At 42.7% G+C, this 21,474-nt stretch overlaps 1 protein-coding gene and 1 long non-coding RNA gene across 5 annotated transcripts in view; one reads left to right on the plus strand and one right to left on the minus strand.

Moving 5' to 3' along the window:
- LOC114017682 (uncharacterized) lies at positions 1-16,749 on the minus strand. 3 transcript variants are annotated; one of them, XR_003562874.2, is made up of 4 exons: positions 14,310-16,749; positions 2,353-2,412; positions 1,117-1,339; positions 1-105 (listed from the first exon to the last, which is right to left on the minus strand). It is a non-coding gene; the product is annotated as an uncharacterized LOC114017682 (long non-coding RNA). The 3 variants fall into 3 exon arrangements; XR_003562875.2 differs by lacking the exon at positions 14,310-16,749 and adding an exon at positions 4,042-12,655; XR_008732733.1 differs by lacking the exon at positions 2,353-2,412 and having other exon boundaries at positions 14,310-16,748.
- Positions 13,367-21,474, plus strand: part of CDK19 (cyclin dependent kinase 19) — a 133,102-nt gene continuing 124,994 nt past the window's right edge. The window contains exon 1 of one of the 2 annotated variants that reach the window (XM_055713497.1): positions 13,367-13,836. Coding sequence is in view for 1 of the 2 variants with exons in the window: in XM_055713496.1 (XP_055569471.1) it covers positions 13,709-13,836 (128 nt within the window). In the remaining variant the exon portion in view is untranslated. The remainder of the gene's footprint in view (positions 13,837-21,474) is intronic. The other variant, XM_055713496.1, reaches the window with a different exon arrangement.

A 21,474-nucleotide genomic window follows, 5' to 3' on the forward strand; every position in this document is an offset into this window, starting at 1 on the left:
CTGCAAGTATTGGTTCTCCAGGTCAGTTGTGCATGTATGTATAGCTTTACAACTCAGTTCAGTCAGCAGGATGGTAAGTTCTGAGGACTTCACGATTCAGTTGAACTGAAAAGAAAGAGCAGACACATACAACAATATGTAAACATGCAGAAAGCATGGTACTAAACTGCACCTGAAGGTTACAATTCAGGAAAAAATTCATCGGTTATAAAACTGGTAACATGCAATGCTGCTATAAAGCACACCCACAAAATGAATATGCACACGGAAGAATCAAGGCAGGTAAGCACCTTTACCCATGTTACTGCAATCTTAATGATTAGAAAAATATAATAATTTTATATGTTATAAATTTATGCATTCAATATATATTTGCATATAGTAATGACTTCTGGGTAGGTTTTTCAAGGAAGAAATTTTTTAGGTTAGGAGCATAATTTAGAAATATATTGTGTAACACATACAATGTTGGGACTGAAGGATTTTAATATCAGAAGTTATCTGTTTATTCTGCTGTTCCATTTGGTTTCAAGTTGTACCCTTTCGAATGCCACAGAAGGGCATTCAGGAGACCTGGCTACAGTTGGAGACTATTAGCACCCCTCTCATAGCACCGGAACAACATAAAGCACTTTACAGCCTGTCCCTCCCAGCTATGTTGCAGCTTCATTTGGCCCTGCTCAGCAGTTATCTTGGTGTTCCTTTTGCTGCATTAGGCTAATAAAGGCCTCCCAGAACTACTTAAAAATTGCATTATTTTACATTGCAGTATCGTTAGTTAAGATTAAATTAAAATTGTCTTGTGAGATGCCAGATAAAGAAAATATGTAGATAAAGATAAGAGAAGAGAACTCATCTTGTTTAATGCTTATATATTGGCTCAGGATGCTACACAACTTCCTGCTGTGGATTACGATAAAGTAACTTCCTGTATTAGAGTTAAGTTTATAGGAATATCACATCAGTGAAAAACCCCCCCCACCTTTAGAATGCTATAAATATGTTTGTACAACAGGGTTACCAGGTTAGCAGTGTTGATTTACAAATCAAAATAGCAAGTCTAGTACACAAGGCTGTGTGCAGTCAAGGTTTTAGCATGGTTTAGATCTGTTTTACCGGTTTAGCCATCAGCCAGGCAGTGGACTGCCGTCTCCTTCCCTACATAGGTGGAACAGTTGAAGATACAACATCTCGTTGCTTGTCACCATCCAGCAGCAGGTTACTGTTCCCACATGTGTTGTGCAGGTGCTCCTTTAGCTCATTCCCTTGGACACTTCACTGGAGGTTGTTCGTCAGCCTTGCTGGCACTGAGGGACCCATTTGGGGGCAGGTGGCAGAACTGTGAGTAGAAAAACAAAAGGGTCTTTGCAAAAGGTCAGTGACCATTTGCAGACTTAATCTGTGATTATGGTCTAAATGCATAGTAATTTAGATATAACAAACAGATAATAGTTTTAAGTCAATATAAGAGAAACTGCACAGAAAATTTGAACTTCTTTACTTAATATCACATGAATTAAGACCATATAGCTTCTATATGTAGGAAAGAGCTCCTGAAGAGGATTTTATGGGATCTGGCCTGCTGAAAGCTCTGCAGTGGTCATGGCACAGCACTTTGATGTGCTTTTTATACATGAGCTAGGAAATCAAATTCCTTATAATCTGGGGCTTTCCTCCATCTTTTATCTTTAATTTCAATATTGTTTCTCATAAAGATGTGCAGAACTTCTCTATTGTCTCCTTTCTCTGTGAAAATGTATCACCTGCTGTGCTGCCTGACCAATACAAGCTATAGTCACTGCATATTGTTTGCTCATCAATATTTACGAAATTTACTCCTTTATTTTCAGTTAATCCAGAATTGGCATAACCACTGGATTGCTTTCAGGCGTTAAGTTCTTCTTAAACATCTTTTTGACACTAGATGGCTTTTCGTACCATTTCAGTGACCTGACATACTTTCAATGTGAAATCTGAATTATTGACAGACAGAAATAAATTCATTTGTAATGCCACTGAGTTCAGCTCATGCCTTTGTCTTCCTTCCATTGAAGTCATATCAAGGTGAATTTGATGTCTGACTTCTCCACACACCCCCACTCCCCACCCCCAACTTTTAATGTGCTCTAGGAGGGATAAAGATGACATGCAATATGAATATTTAAGTGATATCAAGGAAAAGAGATTACACACAAAAGAAAGCATGCAATTTTAGAACGGGTATCATATTACCTGCACTATGTCAAAACCAGTTCTTTTTGTATCTGAATTTAAGTCAGATACAGTCTAGAATGTTGTAAATGTGAAAAAAAGAATGCACTTAATAAAGGCAGAAAATACACTCATACATACACAGCATATGATTCTCATCTGTGGATGTTCAAGTAGAAGATCTTTAATATGCAGGAAGTCCTAAAGGTAGTGAAAATCTTTCATTCAGTAGGGTTGTATAGTATGGACCTATGAATACTTTTTTCTTTTTTTTTTTTTTTTTAAATATACAAATCACCACCACCACCACCACCACCCAGGTTCTGATAATGAATTACAATTTTGTATGTTTGGGAAATGAGGCCTAACCACAGGAGCAAAGACATTTAATATAGAGTCATGTTCCAGCTCCTGACATGTGATCCCAGTGTCTACTAATTTCTGTATTAATCCCAACAGATCAAAACAACTGTAGTTTTTCTGCTGTGATGCCACTAAATGGCTTTGGAGATTTCCCTTGAATGTTGTAAATGGTAAGGAAAATCCTGAGATCGGTATTTTGCATATTGTCCAGATGTTCCTTTCTCAAAACTTATTTATAAACTCCTGGGAATTATATCTATTATATTGTCAAAGGGAATTTCTCTGTGATTGTAAGCCTCAGGAAATAGGGCTTAGGTGATGTGCTCTTTGCCTACCCATCTTGCCAGACTCTCTCCAATAACTGTTGAACCCATAAGTTCATTTCAGTTACATGTGATGCAGAAATAGAAAACTTCAGACTATGAGATTCCTCCAAGTTTCATAAAACATAACATCTTAGTAAAGAAAAGACTACTTCCTTCAAATTGTTACCATGACCGAAAGGCTGCTGCCTGAACTCAAAGTTTATTCATCGTGTTTAGTTTGCTGGCAGCCAGCACACGCCTAACTCAAAAGCAGCCACATCCCCTTGGTTCTCACCCAGCTGGTAGCTGGGAGGCAGGAGGAGGGAGCTGTGGACACTGGGGGAAGGGAAGATTGATGATGGGCAGGGAGCCTGAGCTGTGGACACTGGGAAGGAGGAAGAATGGGATGCGGATCCAAAAAAGCCAGGGCTTCACTTCTGCCACTCCTTAACTGCACAGCTTGATCTCTACCTGGGAATGACTTCAATCAAAGCAACACATCATAATTAGGCAGACCGAAGTGAGCTCAGCACCTAAAATGGATTCTTAGTCTTATCAGCACAAAGTCACCATTTAAACAAATTTTCTTTATTTTGGTTTATCTTCTTTTCTGGAAGCATCCACTTCACTACATACAGTGTTCAGGGTTTCACTACTGATAACAGTTTGGTAATCTGCTGCTAGTCTACTGCTATTTTTTTGTTACCATTGATATCACAATTATTTCTATTTCAAGCATGCTTACTTCTACAAGCATGCTAAAGTTACAGCTCCTTGTGTTTCATCTTATACCAAATAATCCATTGCAAGTGATGGACCCGATAGGTTATATGAAGCAAGTTTTGTTTACACTAGCAACTATCACTTTGCAATAGTAAAATAATAACAATAAATAATGGTTAATACTCAGTGTCCAAAGTTACCAATTAGATTTGAGATGGTCCTATTAAGAATGTCTAAATATTACTGTTCCTACTTCACGGACACAAGAACTGAAACACCTATGATGTAGTTTTTCTAATGGTAACAATGAAGTTTAGAACAGACTCTGAGGTAAACATGGTTCCATTAAATTCCTATTGGAGCTCCATTTGATTTAGAGTGAATTTCACTCCCTAAAATTTAAGTCTCCTTACTCTGAGATAAAAAACAAAAAAACCACCTCTTCATGTTTTTTGCCTTCAGACAGTCCTGAAAAGCTCAGGCACCCATAGAATCCAAATTCCTGCAGTTCCTCAGAAGTCACAGGGTTAGTGGAGGAGCCTGCTTTGCCATAGGTTTACCCAATGGTAAGAAAACTTCATTCAGAGGAAGATTGTGGTTTGGCAGTCATGATATCAGACTGTGGCTATGCAGAATCATACACAACAGTTTCAGTCTGAGGAAGATGAGAGATGCAAGCTCAAATTAATGCGACATCGTACCAAGGAGAGGGCAAACTATAAAATGGCATTATAGGCTGTTGGTAAGCATTCTGCTGGAGGGTAGAGCTGGGTTCAAGGTGACAGGGTAATTCTGGCTTCGGGAGCTTCAGTTTGTTTGTTTTTACTGACAGCTGGACATACAGAATGTGCAGGAACTGTATTTGCACTCCCTGCTATTTGTCATATGCTGTAGCCCTTGCAGAAGCCACACACAAGCTTAATGGAGTTTAAGAGCTATAGGTTGCCTATGCCTGCATTAGAGAAGCAGCAGCACATTTTATTTGGTTGGTTCACGCTGCAGGAACTGCTATTAGTTTGTTAAACTTTCTGAGATCCATACTGCCTTCTTGCTGACAACAGTAGATGGGAAAGAGAAAACGAACTGTGACTTCTTCCACCCAGTCCTAACAATAGGCATCTGGTAGTTCCCACACAGGGAGTAAAAGACGAGAGCCATGGCAAAACAAGTAGCCCAGTAAGATGCATCCCAACTCCTTCTCATTCTTTCCTCAGAGTTTTCCTATGGGTTGGTGGGCTGACCCTTGCCAGCAGCTGAACACTCACCCAGCTGCTCACTTACTCCACCCAGAAATGGGATGGGGGAGAGAACTGAAAGGGCAAAAGGGAGAAAAATGCATGGGTCAAGATAAAGAGTTTCATAAGTCAAGGAAAGAAAAAAAAAAAGGGGGAAGAAAAAGAAACAAGTGATGGAAAGGCACTCACTCACCACCTCCCGCAAGAAGACTGATGCCCAGCCAGTCTGCAAGCCACAGCAACTTTGCAAAAACTCCCCCCTGCCCCAAATTTTATCACTGAGCATGATGTTATACAGCATGCAGTAGCTCTTTGGTCAGCTTGTGTCAGCCTACTTGCTGCAGAGGCAGAGTGAGAAACAGAGGCAGCCTTGGTACTATGCAAGCGCTGCTCAGCAACAGCTAAACCACTGGTGTGTTATCAACACTGTTTTGGTCACAAATTTAAAACACAACACAATATGGCCTGCTCTGAAGAAAATGAACCCCAACTAGACACAATATACTATCAGAGGCTACAGAACACTTTATCCTTCAAAGAAACATTAACATGGCAGTTGAAAGTACTTCAGCTTAGGTGCACTGATTTAATACTTTTGATTGCCTTAATTTTGCTGAATGTCTGTGTGTAAAATTGGAGTGAGGGTAAGACAGAAGCTAGTGATAAGAAGTCTTACTCATCAGCAAGGACATTGACGTTCTGTAGTAAGAGCAGTAATTGTCTATGGATGCACCACCCCCATAGTTCCCTTGCATCAACTCTTGTTTCTGCATCTTCTGTGAGGCCAAAGTCACAGTCACCTTCTTGATACTTCATCCAGCCAGAAGCACTGTAGAGGTTTGACAGTAAAATTTTTGAGGTCTGGTGGCAAGGGTTTGAAAAGTGTTTTTTTACAACAGTCAGTGTTCTGTGTCTTCTACATATGGTATTAACAGTAGGTGTTAGTCTCAGATTATTCTCTTTTCTGAATTGCACTGTCAAGATCATAGACTGAAGTATAAAAAAATTTTGGTCAGTCCTTTTTTTCAGGCTGACTGAAATTTGACTGACTGCAAACTGTTTACTGGTTGATGGACATAGCTAGTAAAGCTAACTGATAGTTTCAGTACTGTTTTAATCTGAAAGATTTCCTAAAGATGGGGAAGTATTCTGCCTTGCATTACAGATAGGAAATTTGGTCCCCAAAGAAATAAAACCTTGCAGGACAATGGAACTCGTGGTTCCTGCTTGCATTCGACCATCTGGCTTTCCTTTAAAATTCAGAGTTGCTCAACTTCTTCAGTGTTGTGAGCCAGCAGCTGATGCTGTCATTTCCTATTTGGCTGTAAATACAGTTCAGGAATCTAGATAATTTAGGATTTTGCCACTGAGGCATGGATGGAGTTAGGAAATAATAAAATTAGGGTGGAAATAAGAAAAGCAGAAATTCAGTAACATATCGAGGCTCTCAGTGTAGGAGTTCTTAGGTTTTCCTGAATCTAATTCCACTGTAGTTTCACAAAGCTCAAAAACATTCACAGGTAGGAGGGATCCAGCTCTTGGTTCACTCATTTATTTTGTTAGCACATCTCCTCAGATTCTAACAAATTGTGTTCTAGATAATTCCCGAGCTGGAATTTTCCTCTGGACCATAGTACGCAATGGCCACAAATGACACAGTATTAATTAAATATGCCTTTTGGCTCAATCTATTTTATTAACATCACTCTCCCAATCATTTGTTTTCCCAGCTAACAAACCCAAATGTATTTAGTCTCTCCTTATAGCATCACAAGAACGGCTGTAGTAGATGAGACCAGAGGCCCATCTAGCACACAATGAAAGAGTATATGAAAAGGGCAAGCAGACAGCAATAACCCCTTCTGTATGCCAGCTTCCAGTAACCTGAGTCCTGCAGACTTGCTAAAACAGAGGCAGCATTTTGTATTTAAAAGCTGCTAATGTATTCGTATCCCATGATTTTGCCATTTCATATTTCTGAGTTTTAGTTATCCAGGGTTGAATGTTACTGTAATCCTACTATATGGATTTTGAGATGGGGTTACTAGAACTGAAAGCAATACGCAAGTAGTGCATCACAGTTATATGCAGTACTAAAAATGTTTTTATACTATGTTCTGTTTTCTTACCCTTTCCCTAAAAAAGTTTACCTTTCTTGTACTACTAGCTACTTCTGAGCGCTGAATCTTTGTTCAGAAAACTGCTCCACACTGACTTCAAGACTTGCCCTGACTGGTACTAGCTTTTAGAGTTCACTGTGATGTCTGTATATTTCTACCACTATTGGCATTACAGTGCACTTTGGAATACTGCTTTTCAATTACCACTACTCACACAGTGTCATGGAAGCCTCTTGCAGTACTTTTCAATCAGCTTTAGATCTTAATTAATAGATACGTTCCTCAAATGTTGTCATATCACCATTCATTCCTTTTCCCAGTTCACTTATGAATTGTGAACAGCTCAGCTTTAAGCACAAACTCTCCTTAAGTAAGAACCCTTCTGTCATGAAAATTCATGGTTTACTTTTGTCTTTTGGGTTCTGTCTTTCAGTGGGTTAGTCCATGAAATGAGGCTCATTCTTATGTCATGTAGAATAACAGAGTCATAGAAAAATAGGGCTGGAAAGAAAACCAAGAAATCTAATTTCTAGCCACTCTCCTCATCCTGTTAACGTTACCTTAACTACAAAATTTCTGACCGAGGTTTACCTAACCTTTTCTTAGAAATATCCAATGACTTTAATTTTAGCCTAACAATCACACATTACCTCCAAACAATTTCATTATATAACTGTCTTTATTACTCAGAGGTTTTCTTCTATATAAATTTTGCTTGGTACAGCTGAAGTTTGTTATGTCTCCTATCCAAAGATGACTTCTTAAAGCCCTTTTGAACATTTGCTGTTGAAAACACTTGTAATAGGGCATCGCAATCTATTTGGCTAGGAGGAACACCGAAGTACGTAGTTATATATATGTAATAAATTACATATGTTCTATAGACTTGTCATGAAATACTGTTCTATAGCCATAGGTTTTCTTTAGGATGGATTCCGCCAGTACAGTGGTATAAAACCTATTATATCCAATGGAAAAAGTTGAAAACATAACAGTAGAACTTGATACGGTTCAGGTTATCTGTTTAGTCTGTTTCTTATGTGGGAATGGATTTAACTTCAGAAAGCTATCAGACAGTGCAGGTTTGCTGTATTCTCTTTTATATGCTTCAAAGATAATTAAAGCAACGTCTTTCCTTTTTCATTACATGCCACTGTCTTTCCCATTTCATGGATAAAGATCAGTGGATTCTACAGGGAAGTTTACAATATATTTAGATTCCGAAAACTTTAATGACTGGCAAGGAAATAGAGTAGGTGGAATATGGTGGTGCTGGACTGAGGATGCCAACAATGCAGGTAGACTGAAACCATGTATACTGACAAACCCAAGGAAACTCAGTTACACTGATTGTGCAGCTCCAAAATATGAAATTTTGGGCTGCTATATTCAGAATTAGAGTTTATGCTTTCTCCATAATGGGCAACTTCTACGTTTTTAGGATTCATGGCTTTCCCTAAATCTCTGCCTTGGGGTTATTGGCTGGCCCTCTAAACCAGCTGTCATGCTGATACTCAAATGTGATACACAATGACATTAGTTAATTGTATCCTCTGGCTTTTTGGGTTTTTTTTATGACAAACTGAAGCAAGCCTGCTATACTGCGTGCTGTACCCCAAATGAAATAAGCACACACATCTTGCTTCACAATTCACAGGGAACAAGTGGATATGCTAAGAAAGACATAAATGTGGTTACACTAGTTGGCCAGAGATAAGGTTGAGTCATAGTTGTGCAACGATGAACTGTGGCACACTGTGCACTGCAGAATTATTTCACTCTTCCTTTGCTGTCTCCCACTGTTTTTTAGTTGCTGAACATTGAATTCCCTTGCTTCTGTCAGGTAACCGTTCAATCTTGCCCATCTGTAAGGAGAAGGTAAGGAACAGCTTTCATGATTTTGTGAGGGTTTTCTATTTCTCAGGAAAAAAACATGGTGAAAAGCAGTACAGCCTATTTTGAGACCAGGTTTTTGGATTACACTCAAGAAAAGAAGCACAAGGTTTCTATTTTAGTACTATGGGGATTATAGTACTATAAAAATGAATTAAAAAACACCCAGAGCTAGCCAAACAATTATACCATGAGACCAGAAGTCAGGACTCCATCTTCCATTCCAAGCATGCTCTCTAGATTTACTGTAAAATTTTGATAGAGCCTCTTAGTTATGTACTTTATTTTCTAAACCTATAAAATAACGTTAATAGTTCTATTATAGGTGTTTAGAAGTTAATTGACATAAAAGATTCCCAAAGTCAGAGTTTTACTGGGAATGATAATGTATGAACTTACAGCTAGTTGAAGACTTTCTAATCTATATTTATTAGAAATCCTCTGACATGCTGTCCTACTTTCATTAGGCTCTTCACACTCTCACGCTAACATGTCCCAAATTTGCAAGTGTATTTCTACATTTTTTGGAATAGAACTGTTAGTTTATCTCTGCTTCTGTAGAGATGATAATACAGTTCATGTGAGACCTCTGTTCATTCTGAACTTTCTCTGCTCTTACTCTTCAGACTTCTGAGATGCATCCTTCCACTCTTTAAGTGAAACAACATCAGCTTAAATGTGACTGACAAGTAAACATTGTTTGTCTATGTTTGTTAATGCCCCGCTCAAGATCTACAGGAAAAATGCTGTCTTGATCCCTGAGAATCCAAAATTTCCCTCTGGATTAACAAGTAAAAGCTTGCAAAGACAGTAAGTTAAGAAAAGGTGCAACTACTTCCAGATGTGGCCTAGAAAAATTAAAAATAAACACCACATATTTTTTGGTCTCACTAATACACAAAGAGAGAGCTGTAAGAGATTGCCTACGACAGAAAATGCAACTTTCCAAGCCAGGGAATGAAGTTAAGAAAATAAACCAGTGTATTTTATGCGCAAGGCAATCTGCAAAGGAGAAGAATAGTCTGTATGTGTCACTTCCTTGACGTTGAAGTGTTAAAAGACCAAATTCTTCCTTTTTATGTTAGAAATTAACGTCTTACTTGTCTTGGATAATTGCTTAGGGAACTGGTAAGAATACTCAGTTCCTCAACTTTCAGTCTTTCTTGACACACCTTTCCAACAGTCTGGGCACTTATTTAACCACGTGACTTGAGATTTGGAGGAAATGGTGATTTTAACAAGCAACAACCTGGCATCTTCAGTTAGGCTGGCAGGCTGAAAAAAATAATGCTTGCAATCTGCAAGCCTGCCATTTTCTATTTTCTTTGGTGGGGCTACTCAGACCTCCTGCATCAGCAAAATTAGAGAATGATAAGGCATTACATATTAAAAAAGTTAGTCATCTCTCTTCTGACTAGAAAGGAATAATGTCATGAATAAAAACCTTTCAAAAATGTTAATGTTATTAAATCCATACTACTAGTACCACAACCATTCTACTAACATGCAAGAGCAATGGAAATGTCACAGTACCGTTCTGCCTCTTGGCCTGTTTGCCAGCTCAAAGACTCATCTCTGCTCTGCAATGGCCTCCTGCCGCTGTTCCTCCTCAGGGAACCACCTGCAGAGATGTTCTCCAGCAGGCCTGACACCATGCTCACATAAACCATTGTCTCCACCTTTATGAACTTGAAGTGGAATTCTGCCATGTGCTCCAATCTCAAGAAGAAACAAACATGCCCATTTCCATCTTTTAACCATGAATCAGTAAAACTTTTGCATCAAATGAGAAGGTAGCTTCATTCTTAACCAGCCTCTGAGCTGGCCTACACTTGGAGCTGCCTAGTTGAATCTGTGCTTTTAATGGCTTTTAAATGGCCAACATAACGATTCAGAAACTAGCAGCAAGGCTGTGTCACCAGAGAAGGAACAAGGGTGTAGATCACGTTCTGCATTTTCCATAACCAGCTTTGTACTAGTCCAGCTTCTACTGGAGGGGCTCGTGAGGGGAATGAGAAGAGCACAGTTTGTTTAGTCCAGCAAAATAAAAGCTGTGTAGGGGTGAGATTGCTGTCTATAAATACTTTTGGCAGTGGATACACACAGGGGAGCAGGAAGGGCTACTTCAGGACAGTATTTGCATGGGAAGAAAAGATGGATATGGACTGGTCACAGGGAAATGTAGGTTTGAAATTTTAAAAAGTCTGCCAGCTGCTTAGAGAGGTTTCTCTCAGACAGCCTCCCAGTAAGCTGCAGCAAGGGCCAAAACATTTACTAGCAAAGCATGAACAGTTTATGGCAGAAAGGATAAAATGGCTGCTTGCAATACTAGGGAGCTGGGTACAGTAGAAGGGAATTAAGCTGCCTTGGCTTACAAATGCCAACCTAGCCAGGCTTCTGTAATAGGGAATGCCATTAACCCTCTCACCAGCGCTGTGGACATACAATGAATTATAGTAAAAGACAGTCTTGTCATTACATGGTAGAATAAAAACTGTAGAAAACAAAAGCTTTGGTAATGAAAATGAGCAGTAACAGGTTTTTTTTTTTTTGTTTTTTTTTTTTTTTTGTCGAAGAAAGCAACGGGAACTACTTGCAGCATTTATTGTTACCAACAGCAAGATAATCCTTATTCCTAGTGTCTTTAAGACTGAATGAATGTATCTGGGTGGCATTATCTCCAACAGCTACATGCTTCCCTTCTAAGTCTGTGTCCCTTTCTTTCAGTGTTGGCTTTGATTACTAGGTGACCAAAGATGTGAACGCTTTGCAACATTTAAACAGCTCTAATTTTAGCAAATGTCTTTAATGTTGACACTGAAAGATCAATGGTCCCCTCTCTCCTGTGTTTAGGAAATTTGCCAGCTCATGATTGGTTCAGAAAGATCTGTATCTGCAACTGTAGAGAAAAGCACTTACAGTTCTCTGGAAAATATTACTTTGGTAAAGGAGTGATGAAGTTTTCTGAGAATTTCGCTTGCTAGCTACCTGGCACAAGGGAAATTCTGAATCATCTATTGCCTTCGGGAAGAAATAATCACTTCAGAATGGTTATGCTCCTTCTGCCGTTGCTTCAGAAACAAACTTCTGGTTAGGACCTCATAACTTAGCTATGTGCTAATCATATATAGCCCCATACCTTATAGTGCAGTTGACCCTTCACTTTGTCAGCAGTGACAGCTTCACATCAGCTGATCTGCCCCTCCCATCCAGTGTGTTAGGTGGTGCAAAAACCTTCCATTTCGGTAACTAATGCTGGCTGGGCAGGTGATGAACCAAGATGGTTTCTGTACATGGACATCCTCCATTTTTACTCTTCCCTTCTCTAATTTCACTCTGTTTCATTCACTTGCTACTGACTGTTATAAACTAAGCTTCAATATGCAAGGTGGAGTTTATTACCTGCTTGTATGACAGGAGATATATATAAATATATATATATATATATGGTTAGCTCTGCTTGGTGCTTCCATAATGCAAGTATGCTTATGGAGAATGATGTTTCTCACAAAATCGCCGAATGAGAGATAGACATCATCTTAAAAGGCCTAAATACTTCTGTGATCTCAAAATACGTAGCATGAAACCTGAACGTGCAAGTAGCACCACTTTTGTCTAAAATTCTCTGTGCTTGGGGCTGAAGGGGATTTGCTTTGCTACGATACCGGATCAGAAAGCCTCATGGGTTCGTATCTGAATGCAAAGGCTGTAACCTCCCCTGCGGTTCCCACTCCAAACAAGCGGTTTATTCTGCAGCGCGCGGCCACGTCGAGCCACCTGCTGCGGATCCGCGCTCCCCACGCGGGTCGCCCCCCCCCCCAGCTTCCCACGCCTCCGCCCCTTCCCCGCCCGGCCCAGCGGCCGCGGCCCCGCCGGCCCGGCACACCCGCGGCCCAGAGGCGGCCGAGGCCTCCGCGCTGCTGCCGAGCCCTTCGCGCTGGGCGGGCCCGGGCCCGGGCCCCAGCGCCGCCGGCACGGGACGCGACCCAACGGCCGCTCCTGCGCGCCGCTTGTCACCGGGCCGAGCGAACCGCCGCTCCCGGAGCCGCGCTCCCGCCCTTCAGGAGAGCAGCGGCTCCTCCGCAACGCCGTAACCCCAGCGCGCTCCGGCCGCTGCCTCGAAACAGTCCCCGGGCCCTGCCCCCGCCCCTGTCGGCGTCGGGCGGGGCTGCTGCGACGTCCCCCCACGCGGCCGCCCGGAGACCGCCGGCGGCGACTCGCGGCCGAGCCACCGCGGGGGCGGGGCGAGGCCGGCCAATCAGAGGGCAGAATCCAGCAGGGAGGCGGGGTCGGGCCTTGAGTGGCAGCTCGCGAGATAAACAAGTTGCCGCACTATTCGGCACCCTGCCGTCCGGTGCGCGCTGTGAGGCGCGGCGGGCGCCCGCTCTCCCTTCCCACCACGAGCGGCGCCGAGCCCGGCCGCGCTGGCCGCTCCCGTCTCCGCCCGCAATGTGAAGAGTCAGCAAGTTCCCAGCGGCAGCTGAAACGCTCGGTGTCTCCGGGGAGCGGAGTGCGCCGACGCCGCCTGGCTGGGGCGGCCCGGGGCACGCCGGGAGTTGTAGTTCTGCCGCCAGGGCGTCCCGCCCGCCGCACCGGGGCCGGCGCCCGCAGCCGCACTACGACTCCCGGCATCCCCCGCGCCGCGCCGCGAGGAGCCCAGTTGAAGCGGGTGGCGGCGGAGCGCACCCCCTCCCCCGCCAAAAAGCCCCAAACCAAAACAAAAACAAACCGCCGCCCCGGCCCCCCGCCCGCCCGCCGAGCCCCGGAAATGGCGGCGCCGGGAGGGGGCTCCGCCAGCCGCGGGTGCTGATCCGGCCGCCGCGTCCCCTGCCCGTCCCTCCCCGCCCATGGGCAAGACATGGACTACGAGTTCAAGTCGAAGCTGGCGGCCGAGCGCGAGCGGGTGGAGGACCTGTTCGAGTACGAGGGCTGCAAAGTGGGCAGAGGCACCTACGGGCACGTCTACAAGGCCCGCCGCAAGGACGGGTAAGGGCCGCGCCGCCGGCGGGGCCGCCTCCCCTCCCCCCGCGCCCCCCCGCGCCGCCGCCTCCGCTCCGCTCCCCGGAAAGTTTCTGGCAGCGCCCGGGGCCCGGAGCTGGGAGGCCGCACGGGCAGCCCCGGCCCTGCGCCCGGAGCGGGCCCCGGCGCCCCGGCCCCGCGGCGGGGGCGGCCCACGGCCCTGCGGCGCCGTGCCCGTGCGGCCGCGCGTCGGTGCCCGGCCGTCCGCCGAGCCCTGGCGTCGCCTGAGGGGCGGGCGGGCCCGCCTCTGCCCGGCGGCTGCGCCCGCCGCAGCCCTCCGCCCGTGTCCCCCGCCCCGGCGGCCGCGGGACGCGGCAGCACTCCCGCCGGCGGTGGCCGAGGCTGCGGTACCGCGTCCCGCTCTGTCCCCCCGCCGGCGGCCCGGCGGCCCGGGGTGCTGTGTCAGCAGGCAGTGCCGCTGGGATCGCCAGCTTGCATACCGGGTTTCGGGTCATCGCTTTCGTCTGCTCTGCCACCGCGTTCGTGCTGTGACATCCCGCTCTGAGAACTTGCAGGGGGCTGGAAAAGGAGCAAGTTTGATGCGAGGAGCACCTGGCCACCGGCTGCCCCGCCCCGGGCTGCCCGGGGAGCCCCCGGGGAGCGTGTGGGCCCTGGCCCGGCCCCGGGTACCCTGCAGCGCCCAGCGCCGCGCAGGCTCGGCCCGGCGGCCCCTTGCAGGCAGAGCTGGTGGCTTCGGCTGGTACCCGCACACAGGTGTGCCTCCACCGGTGCCTGTTTCCCGTGCGAGAGCACGATACCTGTCCTCGTCTCCAAATACCTGGCTGCTGGCTAGACCCAGAGAGGGCATTTAGTTGTTACGTCCGTGTATGTTGGCTAAGCAGGGACTCCTTCTTTTCCCTTGGCGGAAGACAGCAGGCACCACGGGACAGGTGTCCTGTGGATGACATTTTCACTGTACTGTGGTTAAGAGAGTGATAGGGAGCTCTGACTGCAGTTTGGGATTGCTTGGCTGGTGTGTGGTTGGGGAAGAGGAGCAGTCGTGAGGCCTTCAGTAAGGCTTTCATGCAGGTGCAGTTTCTGAATGCAGAATCACAGAACAGTCAGGGCTGGAAGGGACCTCTGAAGATCATCTCGTCCAACCCCCTGCTAAAGCAGGTTCTCCCAGAGCAGGTTGCACAGGATCATGTCCAGGCCGGTTTTGCATGTCTCTAGAGAGGGAGACTCCACAGCCTCCCTGGGCAGCCTGTCCCATAGTCTGTCACCCTCAAAGTAAAGAAGTTCTTCCTCATATTCAGATGGAACTGATACAATCTTTTTCTTTCAGAAGAGCCGTTAAGCACTTTTTCACTGTGGTGTGTGAATAGCGTACAAGTACGGACTGTGTTTACAGAAGTATTCTAAGCATACTGTGAAGTTCGATAAAATACACTTGCAAATTAGAGGTCGTGCCTTTCTACAGAAAGCCAAAATGTAATAGCTTTCCATTATGGGCAACTGAAACTTAGAAAAGACTGAATATGGAAAAAAGCAATTTTAAAAATAAAGTTCTGGAAGTGGTTAATGGAATGCTTTAGATTAATAAAGAAGGTCCACGTTTTCTTCTGTAGGAATAAATTGCATTCATGTGTGTCTTGATGATTTAAGCTCCAAGTTAAGAGGATGTAGTATCAAAGTGAATAATAACTGAAAGGTAGCACGCTAATTCAGGTGGATGATTAAATGATGGGAAATGAGCTCTGATTCTGACTAGCTTGCTCTGCAATCTTAATACTAGAGCATAGCTAACTTGAAAAGGAAATGTTAAAGCTTTTCTGGGTATTACAGCTGCCACCTAGCTCTTCTAGTATTTGTGGGTTTAGTAGTCATGTAATTTTTTTTAAAGTTTTATTTGTATTATATATATGAGAGGATGTGGTAAGAAAAACACCCAAAATACTCCTTAAGTATTTTTTGCTGTTCTTTGCTATAGTAATCCTCAAATTACTGCTTGTAAGAACAGCATAAAAAAGGCAGTGTTTTGGGTTTACTGTTTTATGAAAAAAAAAAAAAAATCGCGTCTGTTTCTAACTTTCCATTGCCAATGACAGAAATGAAACAGGTAAGTTGCTGCAATAATTGCCCTGATGCTACAAAGCACCATAAAGGACATGTCTTCAAAATCCCTGCGATAAAACAGTATTATAAATGCAAATGGGCAGTAAAGCAAAAGTAAACATGATAAAAAGATAGCTAATGTGTCAGAGCTGGGAATAATCAAAGGGAGACCTTGAGCTGTAAGAAGACTAACTGGTAAAAGGAAGTACTAAGTTTCAGTAGGCAGTCAGATTGGTATGTAATATAATATGTCACAAATTCAACTGTGCCATAATATACTCAGAGGTTTTACTTAATGAAGCTTGGAAACTGGGTTATTCTCCCTGGTTTTGGTTTTCCCTTTTTATGGCATTGGTGAGTTCACTCTTGGTTGCTTTTGTGTAACTTCAGGACCTTGGGTGAAAGTAAGGTGCAAACAAGTTAGAAAAAAATATTAGAAAACAACCTAAATCATTAAGTTAAGGTGATTTCTTTATGAACATATCTAGCTACAATATCTCTATGGGGTGGAGGATATTTAGCATTGGTTCTTAACTTAAAGGGGTCTTGAATGACAGAAACTTTTTCTAGTGCTGGCAACAGAAACCTTGCAGTGATGCATATTTATAGTGAGCTGATCACTGGAGGATTTTGAGTCTTGTGTAAAGGGATTCTCTTTGGCTGATCATAGAGTCTGTTTCAGTATTTCAAATTTGCAAGACATTCCTGTATAAAAAAGAAAGGTTCTGGCTACTTGCTGCTTGTAGTGAATTTACATCCTCAGGAGGCTGAGGGCACTAGGAACTTCGTAGCTCTGCAGAAATTCCACTGAGAGCCTGTCACTTCATGTTTCAAAAACTTGATGTATAAACTTTATGAAATAGTAAAATATGTTTATATGGAGCTTGGGAAGCTGTTCAATAAAATACTTGTAAAAAAAGTGGTTGCATTGCTTAGGTCATAAAAGCAGTTTTTTGACAAAGTAACAGCTTAGTTCGGCTTTTTCAGCCTAGAGTAGAGTATTGTTTGGGCATGTTTCTACTGAGCCGATTAATTATTGGAAGTTATTATTTTATTATTTTTTTAAAATAGGCAGTCAGAGTTGAACAATGTTGGTGTGACATTTGCGTGCACTGCACGAACATACTTTTAAAAGTGCCGGGCACTTGCAGCTTCCGTTTATTCCAGTAGTATTTGTGTAGTCTAATGAGGTCTAGAGGTATTACTTGCATTATGCATTTAGCTAAATTAGGCATCTGGGTTTAACTTTCATTAATATTTTTGTAGTCCAGGAGGGCTAGAAAATAGGTCTTTTATATAAGCTATCCAATGGTTTCAGTGTACACAAAAACTGGACCAGTGACTTTGAGGGGGAGAAATGGAGATTCGAGCCTCATGATTGAAATTCAGTTGTCAGTGTTGAGTTTTTAGCTTTTTATGTAGCTGGAAAATCTATTACAGTTTTTGTGTGTGTGTACTACCTCCAAATGTTGTGTTGACTATTGCTAACATTTTTTGGACACTTGTTCACATTTGTGTGGTAAAACAAAGGACACAATTTTTCTGGTCATGATTAGAAAAGTGATATCATTTCATGCTTTACTTCTCCTTGTTATATTCCGTGCTGCTTTGATCACAGTTTAAGCCACTACGTTGTGCTTAGTTGTTTCACTTCCTATATCTCCTTATCATACGGGAAGCAATTTTTAGGATAAAGCAAGGGTTGGGAATTCTGTTTATTTGTTGCATATGCCTCAACTATTTCCCTTTACTCTTTGGGAAAGATCAGTCTGTCAGCCCAGGCCACTACAAAGTATTTCTGTTCCTTCACCAGGATGTCAGGAGGGTGTTTGGAACGAGTCAGCAAGCTTAAAAATATACTGCTGTTGGTTGGTCAGGAGTATGCAAGGAATAATGGGATGCACGAGTCAAGCAGAAAATAGGCCACTCTGTTCTCTGTTCTGTAGCAGCGACAGCAGATGTAACACTTCCAAAAGCTGCAATTTTCGTGTGAATAAAACCTTTCTAGTTATTGCTGCTTCTGCTTACATTTAAACAAAAAACTGACCTGCCCGCTTTCTCTCACTCTACAGCTATGGTATTTTTCTTTGACTCACTACCTGGGTTTGGGCAACAGAAGTTATTCTAACAAAATAGCTAACATTTTTTTTTCTTTCCAAGTAACTGTGTAGGTAATATTTTTAATCTGTATGTTTCAAAGCACCTTTTAAAAAGCAGGTGTGTATCTTGTTATAGAGAGAACAACAGAAATACAGGGTGATCAGCTTCCAAGACAACGGCAACAGAAGGGCCAGGAGTTGTACCCTGGGCAGCTCCTAGGCTTGCTGCCAGCTCAGGAGCTGGCGCTGCCCTGGCAGACCCTCCTGCTGTTTTGTCCTTTGGCAAGTATAAAAGGTTTGGTGCTGCCCTGTGCTGTACAATGTATCAGCTGAATGAAGCTTGTCGATTTATATGCTAATATAGTAATGTCCTTTTTTTTTTTTTTTTAATAAAAGGAAGTCACCATATGTAATTTATCAGATTGTTGTTAATGTATCTGTAACTTTCTAACGAGAATAGCTATGAAGTGGGCTTCCCCTTGGCTGCCAAATATGGAATTCCATTTTGGAAGCTGGGCAACAGTGATGCAAGTCCGAAAACATCACTGTAAAGTACAGGCATAGGAAAATGAAATCTTCTCTCCCCCTCGTCTCCACGCCATTTTTGAGTACTGTAAGCTTGTAACTAAAGAGGAGACTCCTTTGGACTGATGCTAGTGTGCAGAAGTATTAATGTAAAGCTTTGGGTGTGAATCTGAAGTACTTACAGCATCCAAGTCGACACATGAGTTGCATGAAAGTTAGGGCATGGGAAGAGAAAGGAAGATCAAATACGTATCCAAGGCAAATGTATGATCTAACTTAGGAATACTGGATGTGGTCTTAGCCATGTAACCTTTTGTTTGTTTTAGTTTCTTTATTTGATGAATCTTATTTGTTTGAAGCAGAAGTGGAAAAATAGTAAGAGAGAAAAAATAGCGTGCTGTGAGCCATGACTCCATTGGGAAAACAAGTTTTCTTCCTGGGGGGCGACTTGCTGTGGTTGGAGTTTCTGCTAATACCATTATGTTGTTCAGAGGTTGTATCTAGTCATACTTATGACTAAGACCATTGTGGTGGTAGAAGGCTTAGGTGTAGAAGAGGCAAAGGTAATCTGCTTATTCTTTTAAATCAGTATTTGTATAGCAATAAGTCGTGTACTGTTCTCCCCTTATTGTTGTTCAGCAGAACTTAAATTACTGATGTTGTGTAGTATGAGTATGTTGGGAAATGAAACTTGCACTTCAAGTTGACTAAATGCTACAGATGAACAACGTTGGTGGTAAAATTACAGGGGAATGGGTACATGTGTACTGCAGTTACATTTACTGTTAAAAGAGAGACAACTCATTGATGTGGCAAGGATTATAGTCTCTTCAATGTGAAACTGGAGTGTTATATACCAATGCAAGTTCATACTTGTAAGATATTTGAGAGTCTATAATAATTTATGTATTTACATCTTATTTCCTCTACTTGACATTGTCTTGAATATAAGTAATTTGAATTTTCAGCTGTAGTTGCTCTTTACTAATGTAATCCTGTGACAGGCTAAATCACAGAAATACTGACCCAAGTCAGAAAGCAATGTATTTGATCCTGAGCAATTACCTTTCTCTGCAGCAAAATATCTACAAATGATGGTATCTGAAAAGCTGTGTTTTGCTCCTCACTTCCATAACTTTTTTTCTTGATGAAATTTATTTTCTTGAGGAAGATAGAATGGCTGAAGGTTTTCATGCCTTGCTATAATCGCTCAATAGCTAAGTAAGTCTAAATACTTTATTTACCTGTGAATCCTGAAAATCCTCATTACCACTGAGTGCTCTTAATATGTGTGAGAAGGAGCAGCAGAACTAAACCAAACCTGTCTAACTAGTTGCCTGCAATGCATTCTAATTAAAAAAACCCAGTCCAGGAAGGGATCGTTGGTATTTCCTAACTGTGCCTGGCTGAGAGCTGCTAGTGCAACTATACTGTGGCTTTGCTTCCTGCCCAAGAGGATAGTGCAAGTGGTGATGAGTAACGTTTAGTACTTACCTCAGGCTCTTGCATACGGTCTCTCCCATGGCTGTTTTATCCTTTCTTCTGTTATTCTCCCTGAAAACAAAGTGCAGAAATGAGCTGTGCAGCCCATAGCCTTTCAGAAAGCAAACAGCATGCAGCTGGTGTTTCATTTGCTGCTACGGCAAGCACAAAGGTATTGTGGTGGTGGGAGCTTGAGGGAGAAAGGACAGTGCAGGTGTTGAAATGTGGAAGAGGTTGTGTTTACTAGAGGAACAGATGAAGATTTTTGCCAGGCTTGAAGAGGAAGACCTGTGCATAAATTAGTCCATAATGAGCTGTAAAGGAAAACCTATCAAGATTTAGTGGGGTTTTTTTAGAGATGAAGAGGATAAGAAAGTTCCTGTTAGAGTGAGGGGTTTAAGAGTTTTCCAGTAGTGGTGCAGGAAAAGAAGGTGAGAGCTTGAGCAGGAAGAAGAGATGGCTTTCTGCCCCCCACTCGGTAAAAGGGTGTAAAGCACGGTAGAACAGGGGGCTAGGTCAGAAGTTAAATCCTTCTCATGTGAACTACTTGACATAGAAATTTAATACGTTGATGTATTTCTGGGTCATGCAATGTAATTTGTTGTATTGTGGATAGAACAGTTGTACAGTTTCTTTCATGAATTTGCTTTCAAGATGAGTGTTTTCACATCATGCATGATTTAAAAACAGAACAAAAAAAAAATCAACAAAAACCCCCAAGCCCCATAAATGGCCATGATTCAGAACACTACAGACGTGTTTGCACAAGTAACCAGAGTTTCTGTGGAATGTTCTAAGTAAATTTCCCTAGAGATTTGTTAGCAACATTAAATTTTCCTGTATCTTTTGAAAATATCTCCTGAAAGGGTGTGTTTGCCTCTTCTGTGGTCCTTATCAAGCTCATTATTTGCATAGATGCCTTCTGACCCAAGTCTTCCTCCTCTATTTTTAACTGCTGAGTTCTGCATTGTGAAATGAGGTTCTGTTTGCCTGTGCTCACTGCTGCTTAGCGTACAGTCCAGGAGATGATATAGTGACCTGCTGCTAACAGTCCCTTCCTTGATCATGGAAGGGATTGACAGCTCTTACATTCTGCTTCCAGAGATACATTGATTCTTGAGCTACTTTGCTGGCATTTGAGAACTGGCACAGGCTGTGATTTTTTTATTCTCTTTTACTGAAACGAAGTATTAAAACTTAAAAAAGATTTGTTTCAATAACAGTGTGTTTGCCTGAAGGAATGCTGAAACTGCTCCAGGACAACTGCTTTTAGAATAAATTGGCTAACTCGGCACGTGACTTTAGAAATGAACAGTTTCTACTTGTATATCAAATACAAAAACTTTACTGTTTTGACTTGACTTAAGAGTGTCATATATATAATTAACTTAGATTTATAGAAGGCGTCCCAGCTCTAGGGACTTGGTTTACATGGATCACTTAA

The sequence above is a fragment of the Falco cherrug genome, chromosome 6 (assembly GCF_023634085.1).
Source record: "Falco cherrug isolate bFalChe1 chromosome 6, bFalChe1.pri, whole genome shotgun sequence".
Classification (NCBI taxonomy): Eukaryota; Metazoa; Chordata; class Aves; order Falconiformes; family Falconidae; genus Falco; species Falco cherrug.